This window comes from Sebastes fasciatus, chromosome 18 (genome assembly GCF_043250625.1).
Source record: "Sebastes fasciatus isolate fSebFas1 chromosome 18, fSebFas1.pri, whole genome shotgun sequence".
NCBI classification, from domain to species: Eukaryota; Metazoa; Chordata; class Actinopteri; order Perciformes; family Sebastidae; genus Sebastes; species Sebastes fasciatus.
This window is the reverse complement of record NC_133812.1, coordinates 9,006,648-9,027,167: the sequence shown is the minus strand read 5'-3', so window position 1 is coordinate 9,027,167 and position 20,520 is coordinate 9,006,648. Positions and strand designations below refer to the sequence as shown.

General features: G+C 42.7%; 1 protein-coding gene across 1 annotated transcript; it reads right to left on the bottom strand.

Annotated features, from left to right (window-relative positions):
• Positions 1-6,087: 6,087 nt before the first annotated feature.
• On the bottom strand, positions 6,088-20,392 carry ism2b (isthmin 2b). The gene is made up of 6 exons (XM_074614758.1): positions 19,514-20,392; positions 13,747-13,998; positions 12,071-12,404; positions 10,045-10,182; positions 9,859-9,927; positions 6,088-8,682 (listed from the first exon to the last, which is right to left on the bottom strand). Exons 1-6 carry the CDS (start codon positions 19,625-19,627, stop codon positions 8,165-8,167), a joined length of 1,425 nt encoding a protein of 474 aa, XP_074470859.1. The 5' UTR covers positions 19,628-20,392; the 3' UTR covers positions 6,088-8,164.
• Positions 20,393-20,520: the final 128 nt, after the last annotated feature.

Here is a 20,520-nt window from a genome sequence, read left to right as displayed (position 1 = left end):
TATCTATTTGGCGTGGAGAGGAGGTTGTGTTGCTCAGGCTCTATTTCCTTGGCGACGCCGGGAATCTGCTTGACATGACATCCTCCTGGATCCACCTTCCCACTTATGTTCACATTATATATATTAATTTCATGTGTCATATGGATTGTCTATGTTGTATTTTCATGTTGTTACTCTGTACACACGACATCTATTGCACATCTGTCCATCCTCTGTTGCTCTTCCTGAGGTTTCTTCCATTTTTTCAATAGAGGAAAAACTGTAATTTCAGCTGTAGAATAGACAGAATAGCAGGAGATCCGATGCTCACTAAGGCCTGTGTACTTAGCTGTGGTGACCAGCAGGTGGTGCTCTATGTCAGTTTCTTCACTTTCCAGTATTCTCCCATCTCTGCTTTTTCTCTGAGAACATGAAGTGTGGACTCACAACGAAAACAAGACCGATTATGATGTTTTCTAATGTCAAAACATGCCTGTACATTGCACATTTAAATGAGAATGCTGTCCATGTTTGTCTCCATCATTCATTGCAAGACCAGATCTTACATTCTGATCTAAGGCATTCAATCTGAATTTACGTACTACTTTCTTCTTACTTGTTTGCTACAAACCATCCACTTCTACCACTATGGCCACTTCATACCTGTACATATTGTTCGCAATAACCTTCAAGCTTGTCTGCATTCTTATCTTAAGAAGAACAAGCGATTCATATTTTTGGTCCAGGGTCTTGGCTCTGTGTAAACGCTGGAGGCTAGGGGCTGTTTGATGTTGTTATGGCTGGCTGTCTGCCGCCTCAGTACTACTAGATCTGCAGGCCCCTCTCATGTCCAAAGGTATTGTGTTGGCTGCTCTTGTGATTATATTATCAACAGAGAGAGAGAGAGAGAGAGAGAGAGAGAGAGAGGGGGAAAATTAAGACTCCCACTGGACATGAGTAAACAAACAAAAGTTTGTAGAGTCTGGTTCGTCCAAAGAATGTCAGTTATTCAGACTCCTCGGAGGATATTGATGTCCAGTGTTGGGATTATTGGGCTGAATGTTGTTCTTGCTTGATAAAACAATTTGCCTATACTCTGTCTGCAAGATTGAGGAAAAATATGAAAGAGGTAAGGACATTTTTGACACTAGACATATTGTCCTTTTACATGCAACAGCCCCTGCAAGGTAATGTTAAAACAATAATGTACACAGTCATAGCTTTGGTACGTTTTCAGCCATGCTGGTGGCTCTATGGATGGCAGTGTGTGTCGGTCCACCACTTTGCAGGCTGAAATATCTCAACACCTACTGGATGGATTGCCATTAAATTGGTTAGAATCCTACTGACTTTGGTTATCCCTTCTCATTCCACATTGTCCAGTACTTTGGTTTATGATAAATGTTTGGGTGACCAAATTGGCGAGGGCTGGAGACGAGGGACATTTTAGACATTGGACGTGAGGTAACCAGAATTAGGCACAGCGAGCCAAGAAATTCCACCAAAAAAAGGACTTTATTCCAGATGAACTTCCCTTTTAACATCATCAAATGGTGTATCTGCATTAAATACAGAAAACAAAGGGACATGCATGACATAAACAGCATTGCACATGCATTTACTCATTGTAATTAAAAAACTCAAAGCCAGATAGTGTTGAAACACAAACAATATTCCAGTTACGGGAACTTGGTTACAAAGTGAACAGATAAAGACTTGGCATTAATTAAAGTGATAAACCTTAAAGAATAACTCACTTCAGACGCACTGGATGAAACAGAGTGGTTAGCACTGTCGCCTCACAGCAAGAGGGTTGCAAGTTGAAACCTGGCTTGGGGCCCTTCTGTGTGGAGTTTATTCTCCACGTGTTAGCGTGGGTTTTCTCCGGGTGCTCCGGTTTCCTCCCACAGTCCAAAGACAAGCAGGTTAGGTTAGGTGTTGACTCTAAATTGTGAATGTGTGAATGTGAGCGTGAATGGTTGTCTATCTCTATGTGTCAGCCCTGTGATAGGCGAACTGTCCGGGGTGTACCCCGCCTTCGCCCAATGTCAGCTGGGAACGGCTCCACCACTTTTTTGTCAGAGCATTTGATTTATTGATTGCGTCAGGATGTAATGACAATTTCAACTAATATATCAAAAAAAATGTCTAAAATCTTTACCAACCCTACCTTTAAAGCAGCAGTAGGAAGATTTGGAGCACTTATGATTAAAAAAAGTTATTTTAATAAAACGGTCATATATCCTGACAGTAGTGCATGAGACAGGTGATCTGAAAAAAAATCATGTACATCTGTGTCCTCCGGTGCTCCTAACGGCATCTGCAAGATTTCACAGACTGGAGGAAAACAACCAATCAGAGCCGAGCTGGAGCCTTGCCGTCTCTGAGCAGCTGTCAATCACTCGCAAACTCTGATCAACCCATCAAACTAGGCAGCGCTGATCAAATATGAATAAATATTCTGTTATAGTAATGCCTATTTCTCACCTCAAATGTTTCCAGAATCATCTTGTAGTGTGCTGTTTAGCTGTAAAATGAGAAAGTTTGTGACCCGGTAGCCATGTTGAGATCAGTTGAGGAAATACCAAGCACCGCCCACCAGCCGGAGCACAGCCAATAGGAACGTTCAATAGGAACGATCTCTCTCTGAAATGAGCTGTGATTGGTCAAAGGCCGTCACAGGCTAGATATATTAAAGCCTGAAAACAGAGCCATGTGCAGAAGTCTAGTTTTTCTCAGAACACTTGAATTACAATATGCTGAAAGGTTATTATGGGATTTTTGCCCAATGATGCCCAAAACATTCTGCCTACTGAAGCTTTAATCTTGTTATTTGATCACAAATGAACCACCTGTATCAACTACAGCTGGAGGAATGTTGTCAAAAAAATGGAAATACACACTTGGGATTTTTTTTTATGATGTGTTATTCTTTTTTCTCTTGGATTTCTGCCTCTTATGAGTGGAGGCTCCATTTTGAGATTAGTCTTGTTGACCATCTCAGAACAAGGCCTTCCTCTGTGTCAGGCTGGTCAAGGAATGGGATAAGTCAAACTCCAGATAATCCATAAGATCCTAAGATCCACTGGCATTCTTCTAAGTCATGACGGGAGAGCAGCTCAAGCATGTGTGACGGGTTTGTGTGTGCAGACAAGGATATGTTTGTTACCCTCAATGCAATGTTTGTGTCCGTGATGGCTGTTTTTCCTCTCTGTGTGAGTGTGTGTTTGTCGGCATGGGCCGGGGTTACCCTCAGCACAAGTGATCTGAGCGAGGGGAGGAGCGAGGCAGCCTGTAACGGGAGCAGCGAGGGACTTGAAGGGCCGTGCTGTTTGCAGGTCGACCAGCCGCAGTACACCCAGAGGAAATCTCATGTTCCTGCCAGCCTACAAAAGTAAACAGATCCGTAACCACCACCGAGCGCTGGCACCGGGCCTGGGCCACCAGCGCTATAACTAAAGCAATGAATCACCTCACACACACGTTCACTGGCTAAGTACACGGCGAAGCGTGCATTCAGAATTTCAGATGGTAATGCAATCTTTTCACATTTTGAAACAATTCATCGCTGAATTGAAACACAATGGTCGGCTCGAACTTCTGTATAACCACAGTGCACTCCCTCAGTGACATGACACACATGCTCCTCCATAAACTGTGAAGTGCACGCATCCGCCCGGGAAACTCTTGCTTCATTCAATAATTCAGATAACATCTTCTGGCCACAGTGGAGTTTTGAAACCTCCCCTCTCCTTTGTGTTCCTTTTTCATCTTTCTTTTGTTTTCTCTCTCTCCCTGCTTTCTCCTCTGTCTACACATCTGCGGTTATTTATCGGTTATTCTGCGGCAGCAATGTGGTCAACATGTGTCTGGCTTCCCTCCACGCAGCACTCATCTGTAGTCAACTTAGGAGTCACTGAAGGACCACGGTAGACCCACCAAGCTCCGTATCATTCACTCAACAGTGGATACTCGCCACACGGATGGATAGATGGATTTCCAAGTATCTCCTTGGTTATACACATAACAGTACATCCTCTGCTAACTGTGGCCCACTTTTGACCTAATGTTCTATTGTGTTGACGCATAACCAGGCTTTTTCCCCCCTCTTGGGTCAATGAGAGCAGTAAGTGAAGGATCATGACCTACAGGAATTAGAGTATCTAAATGGAGTATTGGGATTGCCTAAGCCTATGGATTTGCATTACCCCGACCTTTGAACTTTTAATCTCAATGTTATTTAATCCTCCGGAAAGAGTATAGCCTCGGACAACATGATGGGAGAAATAGATCAGCCTAGATATCACAGCGGAGATGGATGACAGTGATGGTGGCTGTTAGTTTAGGCATGCAGGGGCTTAAGAGGTTTCATTTATGTATTAGCAGGACTATTTTTCGTCTGGTTGAGAGGAACCTTCTGTATGATTTTGTTATGCAGCTTCTGGAATCTGAATTTACGGGAATTTCTAGCCAACACGGACATCCCTCTTGCTCACGCTTGGACTTTAAAACCACAACTGAAAGTCGTATTCATGTCAAATGTGTCACTCTCGTGAATCACCAGAAGAATGCCCACAACATATTTGTAAATCCTGAAGCATTCATGGTTTCAAAAGGCTGTGGTTGATTGTTTAGAAGTCTGGCAGAAAATGTAAAGTAGGACTTGACTTCTAGACATGAACTCAATTAAAAAAGAAAACCAATGTCAGATCGAGAGACGATAAAACCAGAGTAAACTGAGGGAATGCTAACATGTGCTAGCAGGAGAACTCATGCGTGATACCTAATTGAATCCTGTCATCGCTGTGTTCAGGATCGGTTAAATGTGGAAAAGGTAATGTAGATGAATAATTAGAGCCACATGCAACACATTACTTCTCATCAAGGCAAGACGCTAACACACAAAACCACAAATGGCATTTACGGATTATTAAACAATTTAGCATCACAGCTTCCACCGGCTCAGCTATGTGGACAGGACGTTCACCACTGGATACAGGGACCTTCCCTTGATGGTCTGACTTCGTATTCGACTGTTAAAGGGAATGAACATTTATAGAAATCTGACATTTGGGGGAATGTTCCTGTGTCTGAATTCATATCGGGATATTAGCAAAGAAGAGTTTTATGTCAAAGGTAGTGTGTAGGATTCGGCGGCATCTAGTGGTGTGGTTGCAGATTGCAATTGAGTACCTCTCTTCCAATTCCTCCCTTTCCAAGACTGCAGTAATGTGAGCTACCGAGTGAAAAACCGTGGTAACGCCGTTCGCCTCGCTCAGAGGCCATCCGTTCCACAATAACATTACTTTAGGAGCAACTGAAGTCAGACGGCGGCTGGCGGTACTACGGTTTTGCGCTGCGCGGCTCATGTTACCGCAGTTTCACAAGCGTGTCAGAGAACTACGGTGGCCTTCAGGTAACGTACAAAAGCCTCTCGCTGAGGCCAGTGTTTGGTTTGTCCATTCTGGGCTACCGTAGAAACATGGCAGAGCAACATGGTGGACTCCGTGAAGAGGACCCGCTCCCTGTGTAGATATGAAGGGCTCATTCTAAGCTGATGAAAACACAACAATTCTTAGTTTCAGGTGATTAAATACTAATGAAAGCATAGTTATGAATATTATATTCCATTTCTGCTAATACCCCAAAATGTAACACACTGTTCCTTTAAAAGAATAGTTTGACATTAATCTGGTATCAATCTTTACATCCAGCTCTCGGCAAGAGAGCGAATAAGCATATTTCCTAAATTGTCAAACTATTCTTTTAACATTAAACTCTTCTTTGCTAATATCCTGATATGAAGGAAGTTTTAAACATGTGTGGTCTTGGCACAGTATCTGCCATTGGCTGTCTTAATATTTAGCCTGTTGCTGCAAAGAAGGAAGTGACATGTTTGCAGTTTAAAGGAATGCTTGCTGCACTGTACCTGTCTTGTTGGAGAGGAAAGGTACGGAAACATTTGGTATGTCAGTCAATAAAAGCGTATAACTACTCAGTTGAGTTTTAAGGAATTTTGCTCTACAGCAGGCTACTATGCTATGCTTGGCTCCACTACACAGCATCTAAAGTGTGGAAAAAGAAAAGGACACATTAAAAAGTCAGATGATGAATGCAAGGTTTTTATATATTTCTTCAGCATAATTGCGACAACATATTCATAGAGCACTGCAGTACAAAGTAGAATGAAACAGACACTTGATGTTGCTGTATGAAGTGATATGAGGCAAGTGGTTTCCCTTTTGATAATGGGTGCCCTCATTTCTCAGTCAGATTAGTGCACCATGTTGAGTATAGAGACATTTCAAAGCTTCAGCAAACTTAAAAAAAAAGAGAATAGACAAATAAATACTGTACAACACCATATATGTAATACTAGATTCAGAAATCACAAAAAGATCATGCTTTCCTCAACAGAACACTTGATATACGCACTTTCATAGAACAATGCAGCATTTCTGGCGAGTTTCCCTTCACAATAACACAACAAATGGCAAACATGAGTACATTTTGATATATCTTTTGTATACATAATATATACCTTAAATAAAGTGCCTTCCTTTAAAATGATCGGTGATTCCAAAATGTAAATGCGTGTTTGCATATACACATCTGGAAGCAGAATTCCTGAAAAAAAGGTTTGGAGCGAACATCCATAGAATTAGACTGGATAGAAAGGGCGATTCCTGGAGTTTTAAGGTATTTCTACGTCAATTTAACATAACTGCCTTGAAACAGCTATTGCTACAATGCTAAAAACTATTCTGATTATGGTTCAACATATTTTCAGTCCCTTGCACTATGGGTATTTGACTTCCATGTTGCCTTTACCTGTACTCCTATGTGAGCCAGGGTAAGGGCTCCAACTACATGACCTCTCAGGAATGTTTATTTGTGTAGGAATGTCCTTTCTATCCAATCAAGTTCTGTGCATAAACCCAAAGACCCTAAGCCAACAGCTTAAGCAGCAATGACATCTTTCTACCACACACAATGCATCAACTATTCAGTTATAAGGGCTCCGACTGCTTTCTGAAACTGCACAAAAAGCATTATCTGTTCATCATTACAATCTGGATTAGACATCCGATACCCTCCTGCTAATCTTTACCCCAGTGCACTTCCAATAGTGCTCCGCTGTCGAGGTAAATGAACAAATTTGTTTATCATGGTCAGTTGGTCCCCTGAGAACATTGTAGAGCTCTATGAGCACAATCTACTCACTGTTGAACTTAATTGTTTTCCTACATTTGCACCGTAGAGACTTAGGAGGCTGGATTTACACAGGCACCAACAGTCTGATTTTTAACTCTTTGGCACCCAGATCATATATCTTCCTGGTTGTGAAAATGTGAGGAAACGCATGAAATCAATCTGTGTGACGAAACATTTCAAATGTGCTGCTCTATTGGGCTATTCTCATGATTCTCACTAGCAAGCTCGATAATTTGTTTCAAATCCTTTTTAGCTTCTCTGGTTGAGATCCCAAATTCTTCGAACATTACTGATTTTAGTGTCCCGAAAGAATGGCTGAAATGTACATTACTGGGAATGCATGTGGCATCTTTTGGGTTTACTGATGTCTTGTTCCCCTTAACACCTTTGTATAACCTGAAGGATTTTATAATGTAGCAGCATAGTTGGGATACTCATCTGTTGGACTCTTCCCATGCATGTGTTTGTTTCATCAATATAACCAGCCCACATTCATACATTTCCTAATGTAAAACCTACAAGAAGCATGATCAGGATGTTTACCATATGTTGCTATTGTCAATCACAAGCGCTCCAGGACACCATCAAAAAAAGCCAGTAGGTAGACATCATGCTTACACGCACCCAGGAGAGTGTGCTGAATATAAAGAGAGAGAGCTTGATGTTACGCCAGATGTGGAACAGGTTGGCAAGCGATGGGAGAACACTGCATTTTTTTTCCATTCTTGTAATTCAGTTCAGTTCAGCCGAGCCTGATATCAGGACACTGTGCCAAATCCTAACTTGAGACAGCCACACTTCACCGTCATACCTAAACACCCAATCACAAATGTGCATTTGCTCCAAGTCAATGCATGATGCATGGTTTAGATGTAATATTTCATGAGCTTTTAAAGTAGGCAGTCTCCTCTCAAATTAGGATTGGGCCCTCTGACTCTCTGAGTGAAGTGGTAGTTTTGGCTGTGGTCCCTCAGTACTCCCTGGCCTCTTCCAGTTCATTCATGAACACGTCTTCATGGGGGTTTTCTGGGCAGCTCAATCCATTATTTGGTGGCCGCACCGCATGGAAGCGACTCCAGTCTCCCTTGCACAGGATCCAAGGCAGCACATCTACTTTGAAGTGCAGCTCGGGTGAGAACTCGGTGCTGATCAGGTTAGGCGTGCCTGCGCCCTTCCCTCGCGTGATCAGCCGCCCGCGATCGTCATAACAACAGTGCTGCGCCGCGAGCGTAGACGAGTCGCTGGAAAGCGCCGAGCGGATGCAGCTACGCGCTGACGGCTTGTAGATGTCCAGGCGTTCCTTGGGGCCGCTGGCATCACGCCAGCGGAACGGGCGGTCGTGATCCTCATCGAAGACACTGACGACAGTGTACCCCACTTCAGAGGGGTAGGAGCAGGGGCAGCTGGGCAGCTCAGACAAGACCTGGTGGAGGTACCTCTGGAGGAACTCACTCTTACAGTTGAGCCACTTCTCACAGCTGTCCACATCTGTTGGAAAGAGGACAGTAATACCACATGAAATTGTTTGTTACTGTTTCATGGTAGCGCTACTGGTAGTCAAGTAGGTACTACTTTGTAGTCAAGTCTGAATTCTATGTCTGGCATCTATAAACACAAGGGCTGTCATAGTTAACGCGATAATAACACGTTAACGCATAACGCTAATTTCTTTAACGCATTAACGTAACTTGCAATTTTAGGCTGTAGCGGGCTCAGTTTTAAAGCTAGAATACTACTGGTATCATATTAAACTAGACCAAAAATCTTTGGTACCAACCATCTCATACTAGATTGTTGTGAAGGAGGATAAATACCACTCCACACTTACGCTAAATTTTGGTGAGGAAAAATTGGCATGCCCATTTTCAAAGGGGTCCCTTGACCTCTGACCTCAAGATATGTGAATGAAAATGGGTTCTATGGGTACCCACGAGTCTCCCCTTTACAGACATGCCCACTTTATGATGATAATCACATGCAGTTTGGGGCAAGTCATAGTCAAGTCAACACACTGACACACTGACAGCTGTTGTTGCCTGTTGGGATTGAGTTTGCCAATTTATGATTTGAGCATATTTGTTTATGCTAAATGCAGTACCTGTGAGGGTTTCTGGACAATATTTGTCATTGTTTTGTGTTGTTAATTAATTTCCAATAATAAATATATACAAACATTTGCATAAAGCAAGTATATTTGCCCACTCCCATGTTAATAAGAGTATTAAATAATTGACAAATCTCCCTTTAAGGTACATTTTAAACAGATAAAAAATGTGCGATGAAATTGCGATGAAATTGCGATGAAATTGCGATGAAATTGCGATAAATCGCGATCAACTATTGACAATCATGCGGTTAATCGTGATTAAGTATTTGAATTGATTGATAGCCCTAATAAACATCTATGTTAAAGTATTGAGCAAACCAGTTCCACATTCCCTTGTGACAGCATATCAGTGGCATGCTGCCATAATCCATTAGCCAAGGAGGAACCATCATATACCTACAACTACAGTATATGTCTGACTGAGTATGCTTTTTAAAAGTGTAGACTGTACAGTATAAATAAATAAGCTTGTGGTTAATGGTTTAAAACATGGTAAAACATGATGATATAAGCTAATGAAAGCTGTTATGGAGAACTTCCCATTAGAAAAAACTCACCTGTCCCAAACGGCTCTGTGCCATTCTCCATCTCGAAAGGGAAAGGCTCTACCACAGTGTTGACATCACCTACAAAGAGGAGAGTGCAGTAGATTAAAAACCAGCTGGGAAAGCAGAATAAAAATATCCAAACACTCTGGCCTCAGTTTATTGGTTTTCTCTCTTAAAAGGGAAACATAATCTCACCAGGACAAGGCTCCAGGTCACACTTAGAGGCTTCTGTCAGAGTGCAGGAGTAGCCACAGGATTTGGTCCTCTTCCTCTCACCGTTTCCACAAGTCACTGAACAGGGAGACCAGGGAGTCCACTCATCTGTCTCCTTCTCTGTGGAAAGGAAAACAAACAGAGTCACAAACTCAGCCTGAAGTCTTACAATTTACTTTGCACTACGATGAAAACTCAGATTCTATTAAGATAAAAGCACAATATAATTCATATTGCAAAAACTATCATCATGAGAGGAATACTAAATGAAAGCATGGAATTAAATATACACAGTTACAGGAGCTTTACATCATGCTTTCTGGCACAGATTACAATTACTAGATGTACTTTATTTAACAAACTAATAAGAAGCAGCTTCAAAGGGTTGATTTTGATTATAAATACAAGGAAAAAGACCTGTAAATCCAACAAAATCACCTTACAGTTATGTGTTAAAGTGAACTCAGTATGTGCTTCAACAGTCGAATCCAGCACTGGACTGTCTCCGTCCATATAAATGACAATTTTCTCCTGGTTTAACCTTTCCCATGCAAACCCATATTCTTTTTAAGCAGGCCTCAGTAAAATTAGAGAGAGAGAAGCTGTGCTGTGGCTGTCCGCCTCCGCACCATGTTTCCTTGTGGTGTTAATAACACTGAAAACAAGTCATTCTTGATTAAAGGCGAGGTGGGTGCAGAAATACCAGCTTGGGTGTAGCGAGCACCCAAATTTGACTTTGTGGGCGCTGCCAGCTCGCCATGTGGCCATACGGGAATGAGGTCTCAGGAGAGTCTTAATTACAGAAGAAGCTAAGGCAGACATCCTTGATTTATGTTCGCTGAGTCTTTAGATGTGACCACTTAATAGGCATTGTTGCCCTTTGCTGGCTCGACTGCATGCACAACAGTTAAACACATCAAATCTATATATTGGGTTGTATAACGGATATGGGAACAGTTAAAGAGTGAATGCTAGCCACCTGCTAGAACATTTTGAGATTACAATAGAGCAGTAGAGGTTCGTGCAACCTTCAAAAACCTTAGAAAAACAAAATAGATCAATCATGCACTGATTTGTATTTATGGGAAAATTTCTGAAGAATGAAAGCCTTATGCTGTGGTAAGCCTCTGATCTACAGTAGGACTCGCACACATCGGCCTACCCGCTGCCGAGCCCATCTTTTCTTTCCTTTTCTATCTCTCTTTTCCATCTTCTCTCCCTTTCAATCACAACATACACCTTTCTCTTTCTCTCTAATTATTTACTATTTTCACTGATGAATAAGTGGTCTGTGCAAGCTGAGACACAACATGTTTTCCCACCAGAGGAAGGCAGAATTAAGAGGGTGGAAAAAGAGCTGTAAAAGTTATGCAGAGCCCTGAAAGCCCCCCGAAATTCTTGAACTGGCTCAAAAGGCCGAGCCGCGGAGGGCAGCGAGGGCCGCCAGGGTCTGGGGGGGCCCACGGGGTCCCGGGGAAAGGATGAAAGAGCCGGCCGAATGGCTCCTGTCATTCTGTGTTCCAAATCTGCCCTCTAATTGTCCACAAGCAGAGGGCTGTTTTGTCCCAGGGAACAGTGCCGGCCTCACGCTGCCATTAGCGAGCGCATCGGACCCATCTTCAAAAGGCGGGCCTCTGCGACCAGCACGACCAGTGTCGACTTCAAAGTGCCCATAACCCACAATGTCCTGATGGTCGAGTGCTCATGCTGCCTCGCATGCTGGCATCGTTTGGTTCTCTGACTGTGAAGACAGTTAACATGCAGCCTTCCTAAGCCGCCCTGTTGTTCTCTCTCTCTCTGTCTCTCCTCCCAGACATTATCTCTTTTTTTGATATGATAAATTCACTAATTACATTCCCATACTTTCCCTTTTTGCATTTTTTTTCTTTTGGTAAAACCCACAGGATAAATTTTGGTAATTTTTTAAAAGCCATAATCAGTGTGATGAAGTCATATCTGAAAGAGCTGTGTGGCTGTACCAGCGAGCGTACCACTTGGCAAACCTTACCATAGTAGCTCTGCATTGGATCCCAGCCTTCGTTCCAGCGCGTATCCCAGTCTCCGCCCACTCCACTGGGTAAGGGCTCCTCGCTGCCGTAATCCAGGGAGTAATCCTCCTCCTCCTCTTCCTCGCCAGTGTCCTCCACGCCCGACCGGCTGTTGCTGTCCTCGCTGGAGTCCGCGTCGGTGTAACTCCAGAAAAGGGGCCAGAAAAGCTTCTTGCCTCCGAGCCAATCCACCGTGGAAGAGGGTGAGGAGGAAGAGGAGGGTAGCCAGTCTTTTTCCTTGGCCAGGTCCATCTCTACCTCCATCTGGGGGTCGTCCACCACCTCAATAGTTACCTACATAAAAAAACAAAGGGTCTTTGTCAATCTCAAGTAACCAGCAGGCAACCTCTGGGTCTGAAGCCAATGAGGTAATTGTAACACCTAAAAATGTCTTATTTATTGTTTTACTTAGCTCCACCCTCTTGTGTCACTTCTTGTTGCAAAAAAACAAGATTGCGACAATCAAAATGCGGTACTCAAGGCTTCAAAGCGGCAGTCCATAAACCAATGGGTGACGTCACGGTGACTACGTCCACTTCTTATATACACTCTATGGAAGTACCCATGAACACATTCATCTGTGTTACTGATATGATCTTGAACAGCATCAATATTTGTGAAGCTGAACAACTCTCACCTAAAAGTCTGAACTAGCATAACCAGACTACAAATTGTAGCGTGATTGGCAGACCAAACTTGGCATAATAACGGTGAGTAGAAGACAATGACGGGTGATTGAACTGTCTAGGATTGCTGTGTTAACTCTGCTTTTCCTGTTATGTGTCATGAAAAAAGTCAAGTACCTCCAAAACTTTTTAGCGCTTGAGTTACAAATTGTTCTCAAGAAATCAACTAACTCAAATCGGCGGAGAAGTCTTTTTAGCGAGGCGAACCCGCTCCCTGGATCCAAGTCAGCCAGCCAGACGTGAGCATGAGCATTCAGCCAACTAAACGATCCTCTCGGGGAGCGAATGTGAGCATTTATTCTGGATAACTACCTCTCATTACCTCGATATGACTCATCCTCGGTGCTACAGCACTTCCAAGGGCCCACTTCAGCTGATGTGAAGACCAGGCAACAGTGAGACTACGGGGAATATCTTTATGTAACTGTTGTGAAATTAATTTCACAGTTAGGAAAGATGTATGAGGATTGGAAATGTTTTCATTTGTCTATATCTGGTACATCTGGTCTATATGCTACATGAAAAGTCTTCATCGGTTTCTGTACTTGATGTAGACATCATTATGTCCCTCTAACCACATCCTGATTACAGTGACCAGAGCTGGAGAGGATAACTGCCCTGAGATAAGTTAAACAGAGCAACATTTTGAAAATTTGGGGTCAATTTAGAAGGAGATGATGAGGACGTAATGGCTGACGATTATGATTACAGAGCCCGTTTTCCTTTATTACACTTTAATGAAATAGTAGCAAAAAAAGACGCAGCCGGAACGCTAAGATTAGACGGAGAGACTGTTGATTTTGCTACAGATAATTTTACACAATAAAAGGCTAAATGTTCTCCTTGCACAAATGGTTTTAATTTAAGCCATCACTTAATAAATAAGGCTGTCTAGGAAACTCAAAGACCGCATATCTCCAAATGTGTGCGACTCCCCTCTCCAGACTCACCTGTATGTTGGGGTTCTGTGAGTTGATGTCAGCGTTGGCCAGGTCTGGAAAGTTCTTGAGATCCAGGATGAAAGGTTTGGTCTCCTCCTCAGGCTCTGGCTGTGGAAGAACACCGACGGAGCGGTGCTGAGGGTGGGACCACCTCCTCTGGTGGCCGTGTGGCTCAGGCAGGAGACTCTGAACCTGGTTCTGCTCCTCCAAAGCCTCAGTGGCATATTGGACCCCACCACTGTGAATCGGGTGGCCGTGACCCTGAAAGTACAAGTAAAGATGCAACGTAAAGAGCTTATCTGGACCAGAAACAAGAATCTAGCGGGATGATTTAAGAGATTAAATGACTTAAGGGAAAAATGGATGGCAGGAAATGCCTTAAAACCTTGAATAATGTAAAGAACAAGGACGACTGAGACATATAGTGGCTCATTGATCAATATACAAACAATTAGTGCTCTGTTTCCAGGAAGAAACCTTGAAACCATCTACCACTTTGTAGCTTGGTCAGCAATTCCAAAAAGCCCCCGAGGCATCCAACCAACCAGCCTTCGTTCATTTCATTCTTTTCTGTTTTTTTCCCACAACAGTCATGGCATCCAGGCCGTGGACAAAGAGGGGCCTGTGCCAGAGAGATCCTCTTTTAGCTTTAATGAGAGGGCCTGGGAGGCGTGGGACCCCTGGGCTGGTGCGAGCGTGTCTGAACCTGCTGTGCTGCCGCCACTACGGACGCCACTTAATTTGACCTTTCAGGTTTTACAGTTACCGAGCCCCAGCAGGAGGAATTGAAGATATATGTACTGTATGTGGAATATAGTCACTGAAAATGGATTTTCTGTTGGCCTGCATCTCCAGTGTTTCATGTCTAATAGGACTCATATCTATTTCATGCCTGACACTGGTCAAAAACCAAAATCCAAACCCTCTAATGAACCCTTGTCTGCCGTTCACTCACGTCTATAGCATCCTGAATATGCTAAATTGGCTCAAACATATGATCGGACCGGACCTTGAGATTTGACATGAGCCAGTTTGCGGTCTGCTCAGAACAAACCGGTTGCAGTTGGAGGGCTAAAGAGGAGAAGAAATGTCGGAATTAATGACCAAATGGTTGATGATTTATACGTATGGCCTCTAGAACGGGGCGTACTTTTCACTGGCTGCCTGCGATTGTCCCATAAAGAAGTCATGTGGTCGGTCAAATTCAAGCATGTGAACACATAATGCCTGTTTAGAGGAGAAGCCCATCAAGCATGATAAATGATGGATGAAGAGAAGTTGGCCCCCTCCCCAGATATAAACTGTAAACTGGTGCTGACAAGTAGATAACCTTTTAGCCAAATTCTCTCTGTAATTGAATACTGTAAGTAAATATTACACATATTGCAATAAATACAAATTGACCATTTACCACATTTTGTGCCAAGGAAACTCAACATCCCATGAAAACAGACCAATTATAGCAATGCTGCTGAAAACACTGTACATGGATTTTTAACTTGTTAATACATAAAATATTGCACAATTTAACAGAATAGTACATGCCAATTTGAACATACATTTAGGAGATTTTAGATTTTGAGGAACACATTTAATTTTGCTATTGTTTTATGTAAATTGGCCCTGTCTTCAGCAGTGGATATAAAGTAAGTAGAGCTGAAACAATTAGTCGATTAACTGATTGACAGAAAAAAAATCGGCAACTACTCTGATAATAAATAAGTAATTTATCATGAGATTTTTAAAAATCCACAGATAAAGCCTCTAAATTGTGAAAATGTGCTGCTTTTCTTTGTTTAACATCTTTGTAAAAGGAGTATCTTTGGAAACTGGACTGTTGGTCAGACAAAACAAGACGTTTGAAGACGTCACCTTGGTCTGTGGGAAAACTGGGATGGACATTTTTTTAACTATTGCCTGAATCGAGACAACAATCAGCAGATTAATCATAGATCTAACTATAAAGTGAGGAATCTCTTTCTGTCTGTCCCTCCCTTTTATTATCATATCTCGAGAACCGCTCATATGATCTACTTCACACTTCGTGGGTGTATCGCTCAGGACTCAAGGGAGTGCAGTGTCAAATGAGGTGCAATTTGGCCATGTGGTGACGCTATAGAAATGAACTTTACATTTTAGACTGTAACTTTTGAGCCGTAAGTTTCAGAAACAAAATTCTTTTTTCTTGGATTTTGTGGGTCCAGATGAATCTATACATATAAACCACACACATCTTGACTGATTTTCCGCCATTTTTAATTTTATCCAAATCAGATTTTTTGCTACTCCTCCTACAAATTTTGAGCAATCGTCACCAAATTTGGTACAGAACATCTCTGGACCAAAGCGGAAAAAGTTACTTTTAACGATTGTTGATGATCCATACTGTTTTGCTATAGCTGGCCGTCAAAGTTAGTTCAAACGCTGGGGGCACAGCTTATATTACAAAAAATGTCATATCGCCTGAACACTTATTGTCACCACATTTGGTGAACATGACAAATTTGGTGCCATTTGGCCAATAGGTGGCGCTGTAACGACATCATCTAACTAAATTCTCTGTCTGTATGACTGCCCTGTGCATATCTCCAGACGCGTTCATCCAATCAACTTCACACTTGGCGTGTAAAAGCAGCCATACCACGGTATGTACAGTATGTCGCGGTAACTTCTGGGGGCTAAGCAATTGGTCCATTCCGGACGGGCACGAGTACTACTAAATGATTAATTGATGAATGGAGACAACAATCGGCAGATTAATTGATAATGAAAATAATGTTTAAAAGTTGCATTGGGTAATTACTTGCTTAGTTTTTTTTTTATTTCTCCAAGTAACAGGCTAACTTGAAAAACCAACTCTTTGTGCATTTCCCATGTATGAAAAATCTATTTCTTGTTATAAGAATGCACCAATACCAAATTTTCACTGCTAATACTTCTAATCTGGCAAGAAATGACAAAGAATTAATACCAAAAAGAGCTAACGTTCATCTTTATGTGAGCATAGCAAGCAACAACAGACCCATGCTGCATCTTCTCTCTGTTACACCTAACGCCTGGTGTCTCGTATAAGATTTTATTGACGCAATCCTCTGGCATGGTTCTCCATCTTACCCCATTACTAGCCTGTTATTAGCAGCATGAGCGCATCACTGTCAGATCTGAGCAGCAGTGACAATATTCACCAACATTCGCACACATGCTCCGACACCTCCACACTCACGCAGACACAGAGGGTCCAGAGTCATGAGGAGAGGCCACATACTTTCACACCCTCCTCATCTCGTCTTGTTACACATCTGGATCCTGTATTCTTTCGCCCTGTATATCACTCTCCTCCTCCTCCTCCTCCTCCTCCTCTCTTCCTCCCCCTCGTTCTCTCTGATCCTGCTCTCCTCCTCTCTGTAGTGGGGCGCTTCTGATCAAAGGCCCGATGGCTGATGGCATGCAGCGTGTTTAACAGGGAGACTATCTGGATGCAGTGGGGGACCTCAGTCTGGTCTCTTCTCAGACAAACATCAAATCCACTCTTTTTAGCAACGCATTGTGTCCTCCTCTCACTAGATTGAAAAGACTGGATCCATTCTGGGCTACTGTCATTGCTACTGCTGATGGTGACACACATTGAGGTCAGGGAGGAGGAGGTCGGGAGACGGGATGGGGGCAGCAGGGGCTGAGGTGAGGGGCAGGGACGGGATCCGGTGGGGTTGGGGGGGCAGGCTGGGAAGGCAGGCGGTGTGGCAGCCCTGATTTATGTGCCCGCAGATATCAAAGGCCTCTGCACTTGGCTGTTTCCAAACCATTACACAAGAACAATAAACTATGGACGCGCTTTGATCGCCGTCTTTTGCAAATGGAACAACAAATGCATGCCTGGTGTATTCGGGGTGAGGTTGTGGAGGTCGGGGGTACAAAACAGTCGGGGCAAACAGGTCCCAATATTTAGAAACGAGGCCACTTCCAACACAAACCCCTCCTCGTCTTCTTCGCTGAGAGATGGGGGTAAAACCAAAAACAGGAAATTCCACATTAACACAAAAAAGAGCCAATGTAAACAATCAGACGGATGACACTTGACCCGAGCTCTGGTGCGAGAGATGCCGAGGGCTCGCCTTATTCTGGTTACATAAGCATCTCGTTACCCGCTTTTACTGAGCCTCCCCTCCTCCTCCATCTCTCTTCCTCTGCTAATCTCTCCTCTCCATCCACCACGTACGGTCTGCATCCAGCAGGTCACAGAGCGAAGACGCACATTTGTAGTCTTTTGAATGAAATGAACAGCCACAGTGAAATTTTTTCATCTTCTCACTAATCATTCCCTTCTCCTCTCTTCCCTCCCTCCCTCTTTTTCCCTCTCTGTCTCTTCTTACTTTGACATCAATCAGACAGATGATGAGAGAGAGTCCCAATAGGGCATCCACGGGAGGCCACACAAGACGGAGAGTTCAAAGGCAAAAACTGAACCCTGACACAAACACACACAAACAGGCTTTGATATCCAAATATGTCCGCGTGTAACACAAACATTCCCATAGACACACCACACACTGTGTGTGTGTAGAGAGTTGGATTTATTACAGCTGGGCGTATGCCCAGTGATAGCAAACTTGACTATACCTGGAGAGAGAAGTGCAACAAAAGAAAGCACTGAGGAGAAAACTATCATTTCAGCTCTAATTGATTGAATCATTTGATGGAAACTGACGTTGAAAAAGAGCACATTTGTTCCACTTTTTCTATGACATTCAAATTTTACTAAACAGACAAATAAACATTGATTATACGTTGAAAATAAGAGAAATTACTTGCTTATAATATTTTTCAAAATCCCCTAAAGGTACCTGATTCTAGTGTCTGTCGTAGGGGAAACCGGGGGCAATTGTAACAATGGTCCCTTGATATATTCTCATTCGCTCTCGGACGTATCCTCATTATTTTTAGGATATATTCTGGTTAATTTTAGGATGTATTCCAAAAAATTGTGGAACATCTCAAATATCTCCAATCAGAAACGAGACGGAACCATGAAACTCATTATCTGTGATGATCCTTCTCTGCCTGCCAAACGACAAACTGATGTCTCATACTTTTTTACGAGTATGAACGTAGTTGATTTTTGAATGGATATTAAATAGTTTGAACTATATGTATATTCTTGGTAGTTTATTGTAATCCTTGGTATTTATATGAAGGTATTACTTGTATTGTTACAATCGCCCCTGCACATGGAGGGAGATTTGACTTATAGTGTTTCAATCATTATTGTGACTCTAATATTGCTTGTAAAACACATTTGATGACTGTTAAAGTAAGTAAATACCTACATACAAATGGTTTCCAAATAGCTCGAGAGGTTTTTGAGTAATGACATCAAAACCACAAAAAATGTTACAATTGCCCCCGGTCTCCCCTATACCAATAACACTTAGGCTGCCAATGACCTTATTAATCAATATTAGCATGGGAATCAAGTTTATTTTCATTCACATTGCAACACGTTTTTTTTGTTTTTTATTTCGTCATATTTGTATAACACTGTGAAGGATATTATAAAAGTAAGACTATGAAATTAGTCTAACATTACTGTATTTATTTAGCAATAAAAAGGAGCAGAGATGCACCAGAGCACTAAGCTATAGCCAACTTTTGGACAACAAAGTCGTTTAGCTGTAGCAGCAGGTGTGATTTTAAGACTTTTGCAACTTTTTAAAACTTGTTGCTAAACTTCAAAAAGAGTCGACACATAATCAATATAGTGAAGGAAAAAAAAACTCACCTTGTGGGCCACATTCTTGTGTCTGGTTGGAAACCCTGAAACCCCCAAACCGACGAGAAGTATCGAGCAGACCGCGAGCAGCGTGTGAAATCTCCTCTCCACCTCTTTACGCATCTTCAAAGCTTCCTGGGAAAAGATTGTGTTAAAGTTTCTCAAACTGTTCTCCTTTTAAATAAGCTCGTCCTCCGTTTATCAGCAACTTTGACTTTGGGGACAAAGTTTTAGACAAGTTTTAGGCCCCGTCCTGTGTCGAAGTGTCGCACTTTATGAAGAAGATGCGCACCAGCGTCCGGAGGTCTCCAGCGCGCTCTCCATATCTGGTACCAGCGCAGCGCGAAAACTGTCAGTCCTTGTGGCTTCTCTTCTCCATAAAAAAGCACAAGTTGGGAGAAGCTTTAAGTACCAGAAAGAATTGAAATACCCCACGCAGAATCTCCCCGTCCGCACCGGCAGCTCGCTTATTCAACTAAACCTGTGAGTCATCCCTCGTCGTGTGTGTGTGTGTGTGTGTGTGTGTGGGTGGGTGTTTTCTTCCAATACATTGACATCTGGAGTTCATAGCGCGCTGTGCTGTGCGTTTTGTAGCTATCTGGTCGTCTGATGCGTTAATCCATTATCCAGCTGAAGTTCATCCATCGGTTCGAGTGTGTGTTTGTGTGTGTGTGTGTGTGTGTGTGTCTGTGTCTGTGTGTGTGTGCACCGCCCAGCCAACCGGTTTTGGGTAAACTTGCCTTTTTACGCACGCATTCAGGAGGTTGATGCTGAAGGAGTTGGGGGGTGGGAGGCTTATTGCTCACAGCTGTGTGTGTGTGTGTGGAGGCACTGAGGTTCTTGATAAGGTACAAGGTTTAGTTTACACAGAAACCTCCCAACACACCACATGGACTCAAATACTCAAAGACTTCCAAGTGAACTATTCCACCAATGCCCTGAGAAATGATTCCACTTGTTCACTACAATCTCTTTAAATGACATGTTATTTTCTTTAAGGCTTGTTTTGCCATTTT

Excerpts from the sequence above, each read along its gene's own strand:
- ism2b (XM_074614758.1), bottom strand. The coding sequence starts at position 19,627 with ATGCGTAAAGAGGTGGAGAGGAGATTTCACACGCTGCTCGCGGTCTGC. Across the intron at positions 9,928-10,044 it reads TGACCTGGAGCCTTGTCCTG|GTGATGTCAACACTGTGGTA; the intron begins GTGAGATTATGT and ends TCCTCTTTGTAG. Across the intron at positions 8,683-9,858 it reads CACAGAGCCGTTTGGGACAG|ATGTGGACAGCTGTGAGAAG; the intron begins GTGAGTTTTTTC and ends TCTTTCCAACAG.